A 20,293-nucleotide genomic window follows, 5' to 3' on the forward strand; every position below is an offset into this window, starting at 1 on the left:
ACCACGCACAGCTAAAATCAATAGAGGAAGGGAGCAGGCGAGTAAGTGAAACTATGACAGCTCTAGCAGTTAACAATTTAACAACAGCATTTAAAAAACAGCGTTTCCCTTCCTGCTACATCAGTCAGATGAAGGGTTACTCCATCTGCTCATCACAGTAGACCAAAATGCCACAGCACTGAAAAACAACTGCTGTCTACATACAACTATGTGAATACCAAAAGAAGAGCTGTAAAATGGTAAACTAGTTTACAACCATATTTTGGACCCCAGCCTCCCAACCACAACCGCACAGCTTCCTCACCACTGCCTCAGAAACAGTAACTAATATCTCTTTTCACAAAACCTGCTGATTTTCAAAGGTGGCACAAGCCCATCTGTTGAGTCAACGAAAGGAAAGTCTTCATAACTTATAAAACGTCAGGAAAATGAAGCTGAATTCAAGCCAAATGTAGCAAGTGCATAAGTATTAACTACCGATGCGAACAAAGCTAGAAAGGTAAAGGGTCTTAACTATACTGTAAAACAGACATTCCAGAAGCTTCTTGCTTTCCGCTTCCAAGAGAGACTAACTCAGTTAAATATAATGAATTAAAACATACTTTAATGTCAAAATATACTGATTTGGCCAGTTCCACTGTACTTTCTTCAAAACCTGAAATTAATTAAATGAATTATTCTTATCAAAATCATTATCCTAGCAGCTTTTAAGTGTATTTGTTAGGAGGAAGCTTTGACAATCTGCTTCTGCAAGTGTTGTTGTCGTACCTTTCTAAACAAACAAACACACACCAACCACAAGCTGACAAACTTTCAGCTCTGAACTTTCCACAGCTGGCTGAAGGGCAAGAAGGGAGTTGCCTGTCTGCAGCATCCGAGCAACTGTATCTGTGCTCTAATATTCCAACTCTTACATGATCAGCATTGTCCTTAACTCATTTTTAATACTTGCCACAAATACTGGTGGAACAAAAATCCTGTTTCAAGTCCAACATTCAAGTTATGATTGAGAAACACAGTCCTCGTGTATTTTATGGCTGCGGTCCCTCTGTACAACAGCTAATTTAATGTTTTGTTTTCTTAAAAACTTCCATGAAAACTTCTATAAAAACATCACAATCTTTTCATCAGCAAAACATGAGTCACCATCCCCACTCCCCCATGTCGCAGGCCAGCAAGGAAATAGGCCCCATTTTTTTAATCATGAGCGAGGTGAAGTAAAGGTGTTTTCCATTTTCTGTCCAACAAGCATAAGGAGAAATCAGCAGCAGAGCTGTGTAGAAGTTTCACTAGAAAAAACTCATCACTGCTTCCAATTCTCTCCTTTCTCTTGATTTCAATTTTCTACATACACATAAAATGAAGTTCATGCCCTTGAGCTTGTGCCAATGCATGATTTGACAGAAGGACCATGTGAAAAAAATACTAGTTCAATATAATTTAAATTGTATTTAAAGAAAAAAGAAAAGGCAAGTAAGAGTACATCAGTTGCTTCAGGTCAGATTGCTATGCAATAGGAACTGAATGCACCAGCATCTGAGAGGAAACAACTTTCCTTAGTTTAATATTCATTAGTTCAGATTATTCAAAAGTGTCCTTTCCCAAAATCTGACACTAAACCAGTCTTCATTTAATTCACAGATGCATTCAGAGACACACTACCCCATTTAAAAGGAAACCAGTTGTTTGAAAAGTGAAACAAAACAAAAAAGTGCGTAACACTCACATCTGTGAATCCAGCTCTTGTTTAGAGAGTTTTATTGGGATGACTTCAGCTGCAAATACCTCTTTGGCCCAGAAAAACAGCAGCAACAAAATGACCTTACACAGAATAAATATCTTCAAGGTATTACAAAACCTGTATTTTATTCTACAAAATCACCTTTTTTAAACCACTTGTACAAGTTTCTTCAGCAAGTTTTATGCAGAGTTAAGTATATAAAAATGCAATCAAGTCTTCTGCCTTAGGCCATACAGAAAGAATAACTGTCTAGTTACCATTCCCTTCCTATCAAGGCTGTCACAAAGCTCAGCCAGTTGCTTGCAAACTTCCTTGAGATCATGGGCTATAAAACAGCACAAGGAAATGCCCACATTACAAACAATTATCATTATTTTTAACAATATTGAGAGAAGCATCAGAGCACCATTATGACCAAGAACGAGAGGAACTTTAGCAAGTAGTAATTTTTACTCTCATACTTGAGTTCATAAGTAAAGGAAAAAGTGCCAGAAAGGTTCCGCAAGGCAACATCACAACAGCATCACGCAAGCCTGGCTGTAAATTCTGAAAATAGCTCTGTGGTGCAGAGTGTCTGTCCAGAGGAGGTGCTTTCCCACCCCCTATACTACCATTGCCTTAAATTTAAAAAAAAAAAAAACAAACCCAAAAACAACAAACCACAAACACCAAAAACAACCACACAACACAACCCACAAACCCAAACCACAACATCTAAACTAAGCACCAAACCTCTCCTCTACCCCCCCAAAATTAAAATTAAAGACAAACAAGCACAACTAAGGGAAGAGCCTCTCCTTTGGTGTGTTTTTGAAGATTTCTAATGTAAATTTCTGTGTGCTGTATTCTAGAAACTGACCAGATAAAAACATTGGACACACCAAGCATTCAGACCAGCCACTCGTATAACATGGAACTCGTGTTCTTCCATATGCTGCCAATAAATAACTTTTTCTGAAGTCAACAGAGGAAGTCATGTAAAAAAAAACTAGTAATGGTCATCATTACCTAGAGGCCAAACAATACTATTTAGAAGCAGCCACTGAACACTTCTGTTTTGAACCTTCGACACACAACATTTCTGCAAGCGATGAAATACAACGTATTTCTACTGCAGGTTCAACGAGCTTTTAAACAAAATAGTTAAAATTGTGTACAATACAGCAAAGTGATTGGACTGTTACAACAGACAGGATCAAGGTGATACTGTTTCAATTGAATACATTTTAGTTTCCAAGACAGACTAAGAGGAAACTGCATCTTCATCAGAAAACACGCTCCTGACACAGGTAACACAAATTAGGTAAGTATCATCTATGTCATGGGTTAAGTTGAATATTTGCTGCTGTTGTTCATACTATGTTGCTGTCATGCCAGCTTGAAAAGGGAAGTGCTGGCTGGAGCAAAGTACTATGGGGCTTTAAGTTCAGATTGCAACAGGCTTCTTGTTCCAGTTGCTGCTTTTGGGTTCCAGGGTTTTCTGGGTGTTAGCCCTCTTGTGCAGAGATGGCAGCAGGACAGGGAGGGATGGGGGAATAGCTCCTGGGTTGGGCTTTTAGCTCACTTGCTTCTGCTTGCTGCTGCTCTCTCCTGTGCATTTTCTACAAACAGGCCAAGATGATTATGCATATTATCATTATTATCTCATTTATTCAGTAAACTCTTATCTTATCTCAAGTCTTTATCTCAGCCCAGAGAGGTTTTTTGTGTGTTACTTTCCCCTCATTTCAGTATTGGAGGGAAAAGGCCAGTTAACCTGTTCAGGTTCACTTTTACCTGTTACAATCTATTTGAAGAAGCTTTCAAATCCACACAGTTTTATGCATCTAGCTTCTGCTGCTGTAGGAATCATGTTGATCCCCTGTTTTAGCACAGTTTGTGGAGGAAGAGACTAGAGTTTTTGTTGAAATAAAGATTCAGTTGCACTGTATTTCATAATATTTTACAGAAATACTTGTCAAGAATAAATACTTCCAACACTGTTTTAAGGGGCAGATGTCAAGAAATTGGATTCATAAGGCATGGACAACCCATTACAACAAAGAGATCAAATGATAGGAGCAAATATCACGGTAACTGAAATCAATGACAAACCTTGCATTAAACGGAGTGGAGCTGCGATTCTGTTCTGTTTCCAGGAAACACAAACGCATTACATCAGTTGAGATGTGCTTCCCATCACAATGACTCGATTGCCAAATCCCTTGGTATATTACACTTGAGAAGGAAGAAGCTACTGAAAACATCATTGACCTCTCCCCCAGAAGCTATGTGCCTCTCTGCCTTGTGCATAAAACATTAAAAAAATTAGGAATACAAAAAAACAAAATAAATATAGAGCCATCATTAATAGAACCTCAGTGCTACCGAGAGAACTCAGAAAGATGTAGCAATAACAAAATCCCAATAAACTTTTAGAAGGTCAAGAGAAACTAGCTTTTCAGCTACAAAATTTGTCCCTACAAATACTCCTTGACCTTATGACAAATTACAATCAAATCTGACCAAGCAACAGGTGTATCAGGTGAGTTCATGAAATTCAGCATCTAGGAAGATCACAGAGACATGAACAAGAGGCCACTAAAACAGAACAAAAGTTCAGCCTGCTTCATGGGATTAGCAGAGGTTCCAGGCAGCACAAAACAGGTGAAGGAAACAAATAGAAAAGAAAAAGTGTCACAAACACTCAGATGTCAGACCGAATGCCCACCAAATTGCTCAGGTTTAGAGGCTATTGTGGTTTTTCTTATTTAATCTTAATTGCTCTGTCACAGTTGCAGGGTTGAGCAGATTCTTAATGTTTCTGCAGAAAAATCATGCAAGTGAAGTAGCTGGAAATATGAAGACACACGTTATGGAATGCATTATTGTTCTTTAAGTCATAAACTATATGGCAAATAAAAATATTGATAATGTTTGTTAGTATGAAAAATTGCTAAAACTGAAGTAGGTTCAATGTACAGTTAGAATATATATTTACAATGGGAATGTACAGTATTTAGGCAACTACAACAAATTTTAACAGTTTTAAGCAAACTGGGAGGAATAACAGGGAAAGAGAATTCCCCAGTGCAAAATAGTGCTTGACCAAGGCAGGAGAAGACTCGACAAGAACCATTAAGCCAAAGAGGCAATGAATTAATTACTCACAGCTAATTCCACCCAAGTGAGGAGTGCTGCTGCTGTGTATTAGAGACTCTGGGGCGTTCTCATGTGCCAGGTACAGCAGGTTGCTGGCAGGAATGCCACACGGTCTTCAATGGCTGGTCTAGCTTCAGTGGACAGTGGTCTGTTTACAATGCTTCTCGTGATGGGTGCTTGCTTTGTCCTGGGGAAACTGAGGTACAGCAAAGCCCTGGTTGCAAGGGGAAGCAGGCTTGGTTCTGACTCCTAAGCTCATGGCTTCTCTCATAGCTTGCGGCGTGAACGCTCATGGCCATATCCCAGGCACTGGACCAGGCACTCAAGGCAATGCAACTCGAGACAACTTTAAGCCAGATAGGTCCAGGGAGGTTCTGGCAAAACAAGGCTTAAGCAAGGTATAGGCAACTAGAAATCAGCCTGTATATAAATCTTGCCTGAGATTCGATTGGGCCAATAGGGCAGTTGAAGCCAGCACATGGCTACCCAATGAGAAGGGATTCTGACAGGCTGTGGCCATAAAAGGCAGAACCATAGGCCTGGTCAGGCAGGAACAGTGGCCAGTATACGTGCCCTTACCCCAGATACAGGGCTGTTTAGCAGATATGCATGGTCCTGTCCCCTTTGCTCCTTTTCCTGCGTTACCCTGACTTTCTGCAGGAAGAAGGGGAGAGAGGGGGGACCGTGTCTAGATACCTCAGGGTCTACCTGGGTTTGTGCTGGGGCCGTTTGGCCCTACCATGACTACTTTGAGGGACACCATGTTGCTGCAGGGGAGGACTGTGCAGAGATTTCCCCCCTAAGAAGAAAGAAGCATCAGAAATAAGATGGGACAGGAAGGGGGAGGGAGGAGGAAGGTGTATTTAAGACTGGGTTGTATTTATCACTGGTCTAATCTGTTCAATTGTTGAATTGGTAGTTATTTAGTTTAAATTAAGTCTATTTTGTTTCCCCAAGTAGACTCTGCCTTTTGTCCATGAGCATATTTGCTAAGTGAGCCCCTCAGTCCTTTTTCCCCAACCCTTGAGATTTTTGTTGTATTTTCTTCTCCCTGTCTCACCAGAGTGGGGTAGGAGCAACTGCATGGCGCTTTGTTGCTGGCTGGGTAAGCGCAAACCATGACAATTATGAAAATATCCACATGAACAAACTGCATCTCTCCTCAGTACAGCTTAATACTTTACTCTTTAAGCAACACCACTGATTGAAGCACAATTAGCTGTGGCCAGACTGTACTACTAAATACACAGAGAGAGGAAACCATATTCTGAAACTCAGAGCAAAGTTTATATCAAAAGGTGAAATAACCAACTGCAAATTCTATTAATTCTCAAGATCATTAAATGAGGCAGAAAATAGTAAGTGCCCAGAAATCTATGAACTGCAAATACAGTCTACAAGCACTTGAAATACGTCTTCTCTTCTGTCTTCTTATTCATCTCTGCCCTAGTGAGGCCCCACCTGGAATATTACATCCTGTTCTGGGCTCCCCAGTTCAAGAGGGACAGGGATCTACTTGAGAGAGTCCAACAGAGGGCTACAAGGATGATTAAGGGACTGAAGCACATGCCTTATGGGGATAAGCTGAGAGACCTGGGGCTTATTAGTGTGGAGAGGAGAAGACTGAGAGGGGATCTAATAAATACATATATAAATATAAGAGGACCACGTGTCAGGAAGGGAGGGACAGCCTCTTCTCACTTGCAGCCTGGGATAGGACAAGGTGCAATGGATGTAAACTACAGCACAAGAAGTTCCACCTCAACATGAGGAAGAACTTCTTTACTGTAAGGGTCACAGAACACGGGAACAGGCTCCCCAGAGAGGTTGTGGAATCTCCTTTTCTGGAGACTTTCAAGACCTGTTGGGATGCATTCCTTTGTGACCTACGCTAGATTACATGGTCCTGCTCTGGCAGGGGGGTTGGACTTGAAGATCTACAGAGGTCACTTCCAACACCTAACATCCTGTGATCTTTTTTCTCCCCCCAGTCTTACTGACACTGGCAAAGTAAACTTGTTGCTCATCTCTGAGAGTTCTAAAACCTACCAAAATTATATTAGTTTAAGACAATATATGTATTTATACAGTCTTTCAAATCAGTTTGAAAACTGTTTTAAGTTCAGCACAGGACATTTCTGTATTTAAACAAAACTAATTTATGTTTTCACAAAAGAATTTCAACATTCCAGTATTGCTCAATAGAAGAGTGCAACTGCTCCCATGTTCTCCTTTACATTTCATAAACATATACACAAACCAGATTTCAACTTCCTCACCATTCCTCCCTTCAGCTCCATATACACCAACAAATTGCTGTCAAACAACAAAAACCTCCTTTTGCAAGTCAGGAAAAACTGTTTCTTAGCACAGCAGAATGGCTAGCTGCTTTGAGTCAAACACCAGTTGTCAAAAAAAGATGTTGCAAGGTGCTAAGAGTTAAGTTCAATATATTAAATAAAAAACCTTGCATTCAAATCAGAGGGTAACAACTGCAACACCATCTTGTAAACAAGAACCAAGGGTTGTCACAGACGAGTAAGAGGTTATCATCAGCAAAATAACCAGCCACAGTGAAGTTAGCCATACTCATAACACATCCACAGCTAGAGCCACCCAAAGCAATTCATGGCAAGAGAAGGACAAGGAACACATCCTCTACATGCAGCCAAATTTATGCTTTAATGAACTGTTAGAAAATAGGTGGATAAATTATAAATTTTTTAAAACAAACAAACAAAAAACCCAACCCACAGGGCAGAACAAAACCTTCCAGTGATCTAGTAAGATAATGCTATAAAGACATAGCCAGCCTGAGACTGTCAAAAAGCAGTTGGCTGATTGGTGAATAACACAAAGCTACAAAAAGTGAGACAAATTAAAAGATTATTTGTGAGTACATTCACAAAGCACAGAAGATTCACTAGGTACTATTCATGTTGCTACTAAAATATGAAAAAAATTACAGTTAAGCAAAAAGAAAGCATTTATGACACGAAAAAGAAAAATAAGCCTTACACTTAAAAACTTGTGACCTTACACTTCAATGAAATCTTATGCTTCAGTGAAAAGATTTCTTCAAAATGTGGTGATTTGCTGTGAGATATTTACATATCAAGTCTTTCATCTACCCCAAAAGAAAACTCTCCGTTTATAAATAGCTTTCCCTACAAGGATGAACACTTTCTTCTGCTATAATTGCATTCCTCTGAGCAATAAAAGAAGTTGAATTTCTCTTACTATTCCAGTCTTTCTCTGTTTCTGATTTCTACCCCTTCAGTACCACTACCATAGATGGATAACCCTCCATCACTTTTCATTAACATAAGATATGATATCACCACATACTTTATTCATCCTAGTCAGCTGACAAACTTTGTATCTTCCCATTCCCCCATGAACATTAATTTACACATTTTAGCCACAAATTTTAAAAAGCCTTCCAAAGCAGCATGCTGAGGAAATAAGGACAAGCTTAATAACTGCAATAATTAATTATTGATATTATTGTTCATAATTAGTAACTATATAGAGTTAATAATTATTAATACTTAATAATTGTCAGGCAACAAGTCATGTCCTCCAGCAATGATTCCTTGCTCACTAGACCAGTCGTTCATTCAGGAGTTTGAGAACTCGGTCTATAGAAAAAAGATCTGTCCTAGTGCCACAGACAGTATAAAGACTTCTCTGCTGGTCTATATGACTATGTCCCTATAGAATGAAATTATATAGCCCAGAGCCTGTTTTCTAGCCACAAAGTAAAGGAACACGGCACAGTGTGTCCACAAACCTAACCTCTTGTCCTTACACAAGGGATAAGTACCATTACCACTGCCTTTGGCAACAGTTCCCCTTTGCTTCTCCCAACACACATACAGGCAGCTAGGCATCAGTCTAAACTGGACCAAGGAGCAGACTAAAAGTTAGACAGAATGGACAGAGCTAGAGCTCAAGCACACATTCTCTCTGTGCCTAGTTCCAAAGTATAAACACTGCATATAGCTCCAATGCAAGTCCAAAAAAGGTCTGAAAGACACCAGCAATCTGTGAGCACATTCCTACCCACAAACAGCCTATGAAATTTTCTACAACATGACAGATGATTTTGTTAAGCTGTTAAGGGAAATGCACTCATCTGCAGACTTTGAGACTTCAGATTACCCATACTCTTTGACCTCTTGAAATAACTTCTCAAAAGGACACCTCCAATTCCATAATCAGAAACCGAAGGCCAAACAACTATATTTAAAACTCATGATTCATGAAAAAGCTGCTTGTCAAGGGTAGGTATCTCAAGAGTCTTTATTCATGAAAACTGAAGAAATGTGAATAGTAAAACACATCCACACAAAAACAATTGGCTCACAAGCATGAGACACAGGAGCCTGGCACAATGAAATCTGAGCATAACAGCTAAGGCAGTGCCTGTTTCGAGAACACATTAGTTTAGTTTCCTGTTACATCAAACAGTAACTTTCATCAGTCCTAAGTTTGCTTAAAAGAAAGCAAAGTTAAAAAAGGTCTACTGACATCTCATTTTGGGCTGGGCAGACAGTGACAGATTAGGAAACACAATGAGTCACTGCAAATACTGAACACATAGCAAGAGTTTTCAAACTGCTGTGCAAAATTTAGTCTTACCAAAAAGAAAAACATGCAACACAGCCCAATTGAACTACACAAGAAGAGCAACAGCATTGTGCCTTCATACAATCAAAGCAGTTGGGGAAAATAAGGACATCGTAGAAAGGACAGAGTAAGACACAGGCCCACTGCAGGAAGAAACAAAATTAACACAATCCAGCAATCAAGAAGGAAACATCAGCTAAAATAAGCTGATGGGTGGACAAGGAGGAAATAATAACTCAAAAATACAGATACAACTGAAAGAAAGAGAAAGCAATGCAAAGAAAGAATGGTTGACAGAGCTATGTTCCAAGAAAGAATTCACTCTGGCAAACTTGCCAAGGCATCTGTACATGAATGAAAGAAAACCAAAATCTAAACACACACACACAAAATAGAATGAGTTATCATAAACTCAGCTGCTGCTATGTGTTGGGGGGGGGGGGGGGAATCCTTAGTGAAATACTAAGGCATATAGTATTTTATAGTTTTTTTTCTGAAGAGAGAGAAGAGTAACTTTACCTGCTTTGTGAGTAAAATATGACACCATGGAAGAAATGCAACAGGGAAATAAATGGCAGTAAGCAAAACTACAAAAGAATAAACAGGATGGATGCATACTTAACAACCACCATAGTTCAGGCTAAGCATCATATTCCCTGAACCAGCACAGCACCCCAGTATTACACAAATGCTACTAAAATATATAAGACAAAGAAGGTGGCATCTATCCTTGCTGACTAGGAAATTTCCCCACAGGGTGAACATGGCAACAGTTACCAGCAGCTAGAAACATCTGGTATTTTGAGTATACATGAATCAGAAAAACTAGACATGTAAGGTTTCTCTACAAAGATTTAGAATTTCAGTTCCAAAAGGTTTATTTCCTTCAGGAACTATTTCAGCCTTAATATTAGATTTCTTTTCGATACAAGTGGAAGAATAAGAGGAAGGAAAAATGTTGGAACTATTAACAGCTGAATAAACTTTAAGCAAAGTATAGCTCAGCTACACAGGAGTTAAAAATGGAGAAATCAGGAATCAGATCAATAGGTGCTAATGAAAGCATTAAATCTTCACCATTTCCAGATGGAAGCTGAATTAACTGATCTCAGATCCTGACAATTTCTTTGAGTCCCAACATCAAAGAAGCTGAGATTACCACTGCTGCTTCTAGGCTGATTATGTTATTATGTGTCTGTGTTTATTATAATTATTTTCATTAGAAACCATTACAATTAGTTGTCTGAAGGTAATATCTAAAAAGCCTTCCTTCCGGTATTCTTGAGCCAGAAGTACTTTAGAAAGCCTTCAGCAGATACAGCATCCCCAACTCTAGTCCTGTTGAACCATAAGGCTTGGTATCCCTTAATTATGTGATATTTTATTGTTAACAATCTCAATTTGCCCAGACTAAAACCTGCTATCAATGTGTTTTCAAAAGAGTAAGATATGTTGGGGGGAGGCGGGGGAAACATACATATATTTTTTTCTTCTTAATGCCATCACACATGGTCCTTAGGAGATGGGAATTGATGAAGTCTCCTACAGCAATAAACCACTGAGAAGACGACACATAAAGCCAACTGTGAAATAAAAGAGTCCCTTGTAAATATGTAAATAGTATACTTTTTAGAACTGATTTATACTCTTACCAAGCTTGGGTTTTGTTGGCTGTTGTTGTGGAGGTTTTTTTCTGAAGAACATAATTAGCACACTTTTAAGTTGAAATAAAGTATTCTCAGTGTGTACTAATAGTAAAAGTTAATTTATCAATTTACCATAAAAATTTAGAACTTGTTAACCATATTGTCCTTCTCCAAGGCAAAAATAAACAATACATGAGCATTCTGGAATAGTCGTTTGTTAATAAAGTCACAATTGCAAATCTGTTACCCGCCTTTTGAACTGTCTTATTCAAGTGTGCAACATCAATGCATTTTCTGGCACAGCAGAAGACAAAGTCTTCTATAAACATCAGCTAAGCTGGTTCCTCCTGCACTAATTAAGACAACTTGAGAAGTGACATGAAACCACAAAATACACCACTTTCTCACAAGCTTTAAAAAAAACGGAGAGGGAAGAGGAAAAAGATCACCTCCCAGGATGAAAATCGTGTTTCCTGATTTTGAAACAAATTACAAACAAAAACATAGCCTCGTTTAATAGAAGAGGTCAAAGCTGAGGCTTGATTCCAAACAGTTGCCACATTCAACCACACCAACCTACGATGATCTGCGACAGCATTCAGACAGCAGACACGGAAGTACTGCAAGGAACTGTCAATCAGTAGGTGGCACTCTTCAAACTCTGACAGTGGGAAGCCAAGTGCCAGCACAAGTGAGGACGTTACATAGCTAAGTCTAGATCTGCAACAGAAATATCAAACGGAAATATTGAACACTTTTTACCGTAACTGACACTCACTGGGAATACGATGGCTTCATTCCAATAACATATACAGCAATCCTTTTACACAGTCTCTTAGGATCCTAAGAATTACTATTTCTGCGTGTTATAAATACTTTGGATGAACACTATTGTATACTAAACCAAATACCTTAAGAATTTATCCTTAGCATCTGCAGAATACTTTGAGTGCAGCCTTGAATCTACTTATCTATCCATAAGTCAAACTCTGATACTGAATGATTTTTATTTTTTTACCATAACAAAACATAGCATAACTATTTTGGTTTTGCCACAGCTGTTCTTCTAAGCTGGGCAATAAATTTGTTACAATAACTGGAGGAAGAATACATGAATTGCCATTTCTGTGATATTTACTGGTGACAGTGTGACCCACCAGTAAAAGACTTGATTGTTTTTAGAGTTCAAATCAATGTAAGGTATTATTTTTATATATATATACACACACACATATATATATACACACACAAATTTGATCCACAAAACAGATGTTAAATGAAGAAACACTACAGGAATGGAAAATTTGACAATCCTTGTTTTTTAATAGATTGAAATCAATACATGCCTGCTTATCTGACAAAAGAGTAAAGGAAGAGTAGATTTAGTAACAAAGTTTGAGTACAGGTACTTGTAATTGAAACAACCAGCAGAGGGAGTATAAAAACAAAATAAAGAAAATTTAAACAAACACCAGCCCTTTTCATTTATAAACATATATACAGACATACATGGTTATATTTGGGGTTTGGGTTTCATTTTTACTTATGATGTTAGATTTTAGGGTATAAGTGCAAAAAAATAGAATATTGTGAAAAGCAATTAAAAGTATTAAACATCATGAATGGAAAATAAAATACTTTTAAGAGTAGCATTAAAAAAATAGCTCATACTAGCCTCAAACTGAAATGCAATTTTAATTATAGACAAAGTTAACATTGACCAACAAGCTGCTGTTTTCAAGTTATTAATACACAATACACACAGAGATTCTAATTCTTATTTTCTGAATCTAAAACTATGTTTTGAATGTTGAGAGAATCTTAGGGACAATTATTTATATCATAATACAGCACAAAAATCTTAAAACTGAACAAAAGGTGCTGTTGCACTGATCTGTACAATAGAAGATTTAAAAAGCAAGTAAGCTAAGAACAAACCCTAGAACATAGGGGAAATAAGCATTTACACAACTGTTTCAAAATCAAGTTATCAAGTCATGCATATGCTGAAATAAAAACTCTTTACACTGTCACATTTTCACCACATGCTGTTTGAGTAGGGCTTACAAACACAAGGAAAAGAAAGAAGGACATGTACAGGGTGATTGGAGCTGCCAGGCTTATGTTGGAATGAGCTGCCATCTTCCCTGTGCAAGTGACAAAACCAAACCATCTCCCAAATCATCTACACCAGTATGTGTAATCACACCTGCCACAGACCAGTGAGGCTCAACAAGGCTCTGGGCAACCTTATCTAGTTATGGATGCCCCAGCTTACTGCAGAGGGGGTTGGACTAGATGACCTATGGAAGTGACTTCCAACCCAAACCATTCTATGATTTTGTACAAGAAGTAAGCTTACTGAGCTAACAGTGAAGACACTACCTTCGTTTCTTAAGGTCTGTGAGCAACAGGTACCTACAAACTACCAGTCAAATTTGAGTGTCAGAGCTGAGAAGTCAAAGGGACAGAGAATTTGTTATTTCTGATGTAAACTGTATGCTTTACAGACAACCATTTGTAAAAAATACCTGACTCGGACAAACAAGCCCTCCTTCACCGTTAACTGATTGCACCCACACAGCTTCTGCTCCCTTTCCATGCCATTCCTTGTTCTGTGCCCTCCATATTGGTCCATTGTCCTTCTACACAGAATGGTAGTACATGGTGTTCCTATGCAAAACACAGCATTACAAAACATCAGTCCTGATGGGAGCTGCTGAATGACACAAGTTTTCATCTTAACTATACACCATTTCAGTGACAGCTTTGCGTTCTACTAATGTGGAGTCAGAATCCCTGGAGTGAAAATCAGAGACAACTGCGCCTTTTGCACCACCATCTAAATTTTAAGGATGATTTAATTGTAAAACCAAACTCTATCCACCTTTACACATGGGATTCATTGCTAAAGACCAGCATTTGGCTTACAAAACCCTGACTGCAAGTAATGAATTCCCCTATATTTAGCACTGATGAGGCGACACCTACAGTACTATGTTCAGTTCTGGGTCCCTCACTGAGTGAGGTGCTGAAGCATGCCCAGAGAGGCCAACAAAGCTTGTGAAGGATCTGGAACGAATGACCTATAAGGAGCACCTGAGGGAATTGGGGATGTTTAGTCTGGAGAAGAAGAGGCTGAGGAGGGGACCTCATTGCTCTCTACAACTACCTGAAGGGAAGCTGAAGCAAGGAGGGGGCCAGCCTCTTCTCCTTGATGACAAGCAACAGGACTAGAGGAAATGGTTACAAGCTGCAACAGAGGAGGTTTAGACCAGATATTAGAAAGCACTTTTTCACTGAAAGGGTTATCAAACATTGGAATGGCCTGCCCATCCCTAGGGGTATTCAAGCAGCATGTGGACCTGGTGCTCAGAGACATGGTTTAGTGTTGACTCTTCATTACTGGGTCAAAGCCTGGACTAAAGGATCTTGGAGGTCTCTTCCAACCAGATACATTTTGTAATTCTGTGAATACACTGACGGGGGAGGGCGAAGTCAAGCCAAGATTAACTTAGTACAGGTAACAGGAATTTTGTTTAAATCTTAATTGCTATTTTCCTCCATAACTATAGATCTTATGGCACCTACTCTTTTTCATAGTATTACTTAGTCAGAAAGTCCTAGCATCTAGCACATGAAGGTACAGGATAAACTTGCTGCATCACCAAAAAAAAAAAAAAAAGGACCATTATACTAATTGTATTTTAAAAAGCAGAAAGCCCCCATAATGGAATATACTCATACTCACAGGACATAGGTGGAATATGCTACACAATGTGCAGCTTGAGAGACCTTGAGTGCAGAAGGAACCCGGGATGTTCCCCTGAAGGCAAGACATTTCACAGAAATTTGAACTATCTGCCAGCTTTCATCCTAAAAATGATATAACTCCAGTGGAGAACTGATCCAAGATGTCAGATACTAGAAGTTTTTTGAACTGTATATCATGCACCAAGTTACAGATTTTAAATACTTAAGAAAAGCAATGCACAACACACAAGGTCCATATAAACTTCTGCAGCCCAGTCTAGTGCTTTATTAGGAACCTTTAAAACAGCCAAATATAGCACAAATGGAGTTTTGCAAAACCTACAATTTTAGTACTATCAAGAACTTTATAACAAAATCCTGAGTGAAGAGCATGCAAGCTGCAAGAGCTCAGACAGGAAAGAAGAATACATCCCCAGTGATTTCATTGTTTTCCAGTCTTGAGGATTCTGTTAGGTCACTTTTAAATCTCTGTTCCAAAAGAGCTCATCTCAGTTCTTCTCCCTATAGCAATCATCTCTGTCCCTGAAAAAACTATCTACTTTTTTGTCTTTAAAGTCAAACAGTGTATATATGCGTATATATGATGTAAAACCTAAAATACAATTCAGGAAATGAAAGCTATGAGATGCAGCACATTATCTTCATTATTCTACATGATCTCATCTGCTTCAAAACAATAATAGCCTTCCGGCTGCACTGTAATCAGGACTGTGCACAGTACTCCAAAACAGTTGGACAAGTGCTCCCTGCAGTAGCTGCACTAGGACTGAATAGTATTTTGTTTGACTTTCCTCCATTCCTCTTTCAGCCTGGTTTCCTAAGGAAATCAGACTTATGCAATCACACCAGGACAGAGGGAAGTGTATGCAGATGTATATATGCATACACATGGATGTCTGTTCATCTGACCTCACTGGTACCTTTTGAGCCCATTGGCCAGTTTCATTCACATTCAAAAGAAGAGTAGAGATACTAGACACGTAGGTTCCTAAAAGTTTCAGGAGAGCAGATGCAGATCACAGAAAAGCAACTCCACAGAGAGAGAGGCTGCATGTTGTCTTAGATGTCAGCAGACTCACAAGGGAAAGAGCCACTCTGCTCCTTGCCTACTTGCAGGAAAATCTTTAGTCAGGGGTCACAATCAAAGATGAGCAGGTTTCTCGTGTTCAAGGATTCCTAAGATAGCTTAGGTTGAATTCACCACTGCTCTTAAGATGGTGCTTTGAACAGAGGAGATGTTTTCCATGTAATTTTTCTTGGTGTAGCATAGAAACTGCCCTACATGACACACATTCCCTAGCTGGGTCCCTTGCTCCCAAAGCAACTTATTTTAAAACATCAGATATGTATCACATGCAGGACAGCATTTTATCTTAGGATTCCCTTCAAGCCTCAAAACTAAACATTTCTGTGGCTCTGAAAGGTAAGTACTGAATAAAGTTTCAAAAAGACAAGCAGAAAACAGTCATCTTTATTCACCTCTACCACAGAACAAGTACTACTACCTTGCAGGCTATTGTGCTAAAGACAGCTGTAAAGCAGTAAGACAAATAATGAGGTTTCAGCTGACAACTCTAGTTCTTCTCACATCCTTCCAAAATACACACATATGTGAACTATTTACTATTTACCTGTATCCAAAGAGCCACCAAAGTATGCTAACAGATTAAAATGTAAGTTTAGCGACACTTTAAGGTATAAGCCACTGAAACAGACACAAAAGGAAGAAAATTTAAACAGAAAACCTGTAAGAAAAACCACCACAGGTGATAGAAGTAACTCTAAGCATCGAAATAGTAGGGGAGAAAAAAAGAAGCTTCTGAGTAAAAAATTATGTATTTCAACCCCAACACAGGCGCCGCTTAGAAATTCATCAATCCCATGACCAAACTGAACCCCAGAGTACCTCCTATCGGGGCGCTGGAGTTAATGGCTGGAAAGATGGCACGGGCAGCCCGACCCCGGGACATTCCACCACGAAGCCTCGGCCGCTCCAGGGACGCCCACGCAGCGAGGTGCGGTGTACCGACGAACCGCCTCAGGGAGGGGAAGGCGGCAAGCAGCAGGCTCGGAGAGCGAAACCAGAAGGGGAACCCGGCCGCGTCCCTTCGAATGGGGAGTTCTGGCCGTACGAAACCCTCCACACCCCGCCTCACCAGGTCGGGCCGGCCAGCAACGGCCGCCGCCGAGCATCCCGTTCCCAGCGAGCACCGAGAGGCCGAGCGGCTGCTCGCTCGAGCGCGGCCGCTAGCCCTTCCCCCGCCTTTGGGTTCAGCGGGAGCCGGGAAGGGAGCAGCGGTTGGAAGCAGCGGTTGGTTTCGGAATGCCCTTAAAGGGGCGCCTCCATGCCCCCTTTATTCCGTCCTCCTCGCCAGCCGGTCACCATCCCCGCTGCAATGCCAGCCCCCCTCCCAGCAACGAGCACATGTTTCCTCTCCGGCTTCTCGCCCGCCTTGTGCTGAGCCTCGGCCAGGGGAAGGAGGCACCGGTACCAAAGCCGGCTCAGAAACGCGGCATTTGCAGGCATGTGGCGGAGCTGACAGAGGATGCAGAAAGAAGCGATGTTTCACCCTTTTCGATCATCCGCCGCCGATTTTCTGTCAGCTGCCGATACCACAATGCTTCCGTATTGCTACTTCAAGTAAGTAGGAAGGAAAGTCTCCCTTCCCCTACGTACCATTCCTGAGCAAATTAAGCATGCACCAAGAAAAAGGCTGACACACATATCTGATCGGGAAACGCTGCCGAATTCCCCGAGGCGTTAACAGCCAGCTCCCACAAAGAACACTCGTTTACTCTGAGCATCCCCTTTGTCCGTGCATCCTCAATACACACCCAGCCGCTCCTCCATGCGTCCACGCACGCCCCACGTATACGGTCCCTTTGCGTCTTCGCCTCCCCGACACTCACAAAGAAATGCCCTTTCGTCAGGGCACGCACCCAGCCTCGGAACACAGCCCTCCGGCAACCCCCAAGCAAGCACTACCCGCCGCCAGGCACAGCACTCCGGTACCTACTTGTGTTCAAGAAACAGTCCGTAAACCTTCTAAAGCAGCTTGCAGAATTAGATCCATCTTCCATGTCTGGCCCTAGGAGTAGGGGAGACGAGAAGGAGAAGGCGCCTTTCTGCCGCTGCTGCAGCCTAGGAGTCCTGCTCCCGCCGGGACCGTCACCTCCTCGGATCCCGTCGCCGCGAGCTGCTGCTGCTGCAGCACCGAGGGAATTGCAGGACCACAGGCGAGAGGCGGCTGGGGAGAGGAGGAGCCGGGAATGGTGCTGCCGGGGGGCGCCGGCTGCGGAACGGAGCAGCAAGCCCTGGATGGAGGAAGAACAGAAGAGTCTCCTCCTGCTGCTGCTGCTGCCGCCTGGATGGGCGATCAAGTGAGCTGCTGCTGCTGCTGCTCCGCCAACATCTCTTCCTCCTCCTCCTCCCCTCCCTTGGAGACTTGTGAGGTTATAGGAAGACAAGGAGGGGAAACGAGGAGGCGGCAGCAAGAAGTAAAAAGAAGATGGAGAAGCGGAGGAAAAGGAGGAGATTGGAGCGAGGAAAGGAGTCGCAGCCGCTCTGGAGACGATGCTTGCGGAGGCGGCGGAGGAGGCTGTCCCTGCAGCGCGGCTCCTGCTGCTGGTGGTGGTTGTTAGAAGGAGAGAGAGGGAGCTGCAGGCAGCCGAGCCGCCTCCAAGAGCGGGGGGAGGAGGAGGAGACCCGCCGCTGCTTCCACCTCCGCTGCTCTGTCCATGGGAGTGGAGAGGGCGGCTGCCGGAGCTGGGCTTTTCCCCGGGTACTACAGCCAGGGGGGCCGAGGGGCGGGATAAGATCCGCTTCTCCGGGTTGGACATGCTTCCGCTCTTCCCTCCCTTTCGCGGTAGTTTAAGGCAGGACGTCTAGGGGAGATACAGGAGTAAAGCGAAAGAGGAAGCCGAAAAAAGGACGGACCCAAACAAGGGTCACCCGCGGTTCGGTCCTTCGTTCCCGTCAGCACCCCCGGGCAGTATTTCCTCCGCACCCCGGCTCCCCCGCCCTCATAAAAATCCTCACATTTCTGTTCCCCCTTTAGGCCGGAGGGAACAGGACGCTCCTGACCGCTAAGCGCTTGCGATCCTTTTAAAGTCCACTTTTCCTCATGCTCCCACCTTGCATTCAAAAGCAAGAAAACTGCAACAACCTGTGTTTTCCTCTAGCGAGGCAAATATTGCCCCGTATGTGCGTGCTCGTCTGCAAAGAGACAGATAAAATCACTGCAGTGCCGCTTCCAATTCCAGCCCCGGCCGCCAGAAACCGCCCACTGGCGGAGCCAGCTCTTCCCAGGCTGCCTCCCTTGCTCGCATTACCAGGCGCGCACACAGGAGCTACAATAGAGCGGTTACCTAAATGGAATGCAAAGAGATGATACACAACAAAAAGATCCTCCCTATGCGGCCTCTTTATTTTAAACAGACATCTCCAGCCACCAAGATCAAAAGGCAGACGGCCTGCGGTGCCTGGCATGAAGATGCCAGAAAGCAGCCCCTCTGCTAATGTGGGGCATCAAATCCCCGCTCCTATACGGCGGTGCGATGACCCACCCCGGTGCTCTGCACCACAGATGTGCGCTTCAGCTGCCCTCTGCCCCCGAGCCCCAGTCTCAAATTGGCACACTTGCAGCCAAACTCCCCTCAACCCCAAGCCCTCCAAGCCTCACGTAAGGGCTACCTCAGACTCTGGCCTCAGGGGCTGCCACCGGCCTTGATCCACAGGGCAGTCGGGGCAGCTCACCAGCGCAACTCCATGATGGGATTCCCGTACAGGCGGGGTCCTGCTCCACAGCCCCCCGGGCGGCCCCGCGCCACTCGAAGCAGCGTCCCGCCACCGACGCCGGCCGCCCGGCCGACACCGCGCCATCCAGCCCCGCCAGCCCGGCTGCAGCCTGCCCGTCTCGGCGGCGCGGCGCCTCGACGGGCCGCGCTACGGCGTTCCCTCAGCGGGGCAGCCGCTGAGGGAACGCCCAGCCAAGGGAAGGCCGAGGACAGTCTCTGAATGTAGCGGGACCGAGGGCGCGCTGGAAGCCCCCGGCTCACATATTTCGTTTTCGCCCCAAACTTGCTATGCCTTGGGCGCCAGACGCCGCCGAGAGGTGGATGGGGAGGGCCCAGTCCACCGGAGTTTACCTCCGGCAGCGGGGAGTGGGGGCTGGCATTGCCAACCCGTCGCGGGACTCCCCTTAGCCCGGATGTGGCACTTCCTTTTGGGTTGGGCCGAGCGGGACGCGGCTGCTGAGAAATTGTTTCCTGAGCACCGCCTGTCAGCTTAACGGAACCCGAGGGCAGCGAGCAGTCCGCTGCCGGCCTCCCTACACAGGATAACCTTTCCCCTCACTTT

At 42.8% G+C, this 20,293-nt stretch overlaps 1 protein-coding gene across 2 annotated transcripts in view; it reads right to left on the reverse strand.

The window, feature by feature from the left end:
• The window catches only part of PDE10A (phosphodiesterase 10A), a 368,681-nt gene that overhangs the window by 161,027 nt on the left and 187,361 nt on the right, over positions 1-20,293 (reverse strand). The window contains exon 1 of one of the 2 annotated variants that reach the window (XM_009898930.2): positions 17,952-19,070. The exons of the other annotated variant lie outside the window; for it this stretch is intronic. Coding sequence (XP_009897232.2) covers positions 17,952-18,774 — 823 coding nt within the window. The 5' untranslated portion in view covers positions 18,775-19,070. Of the gene's footprint in view, positions 1-17,951; positions 19,071-20,293 lie in introns of those variants that run through there. 2 annotated transcript variants of the gene reach the window in all.

Source organism: Dryobates pubescens, chromosome 6, assembly GCF_014839835.1.
Source record: "Dryobates pubescens isolate bDryPub1 chromosome 6, bDryPub1.pri, whole genome shotgun sequence".
NCBI lineage: Eukaryota > Metazoa > Chordata > Aves > Piciformes > Picidae > Dryobates > Dryobates pubescens.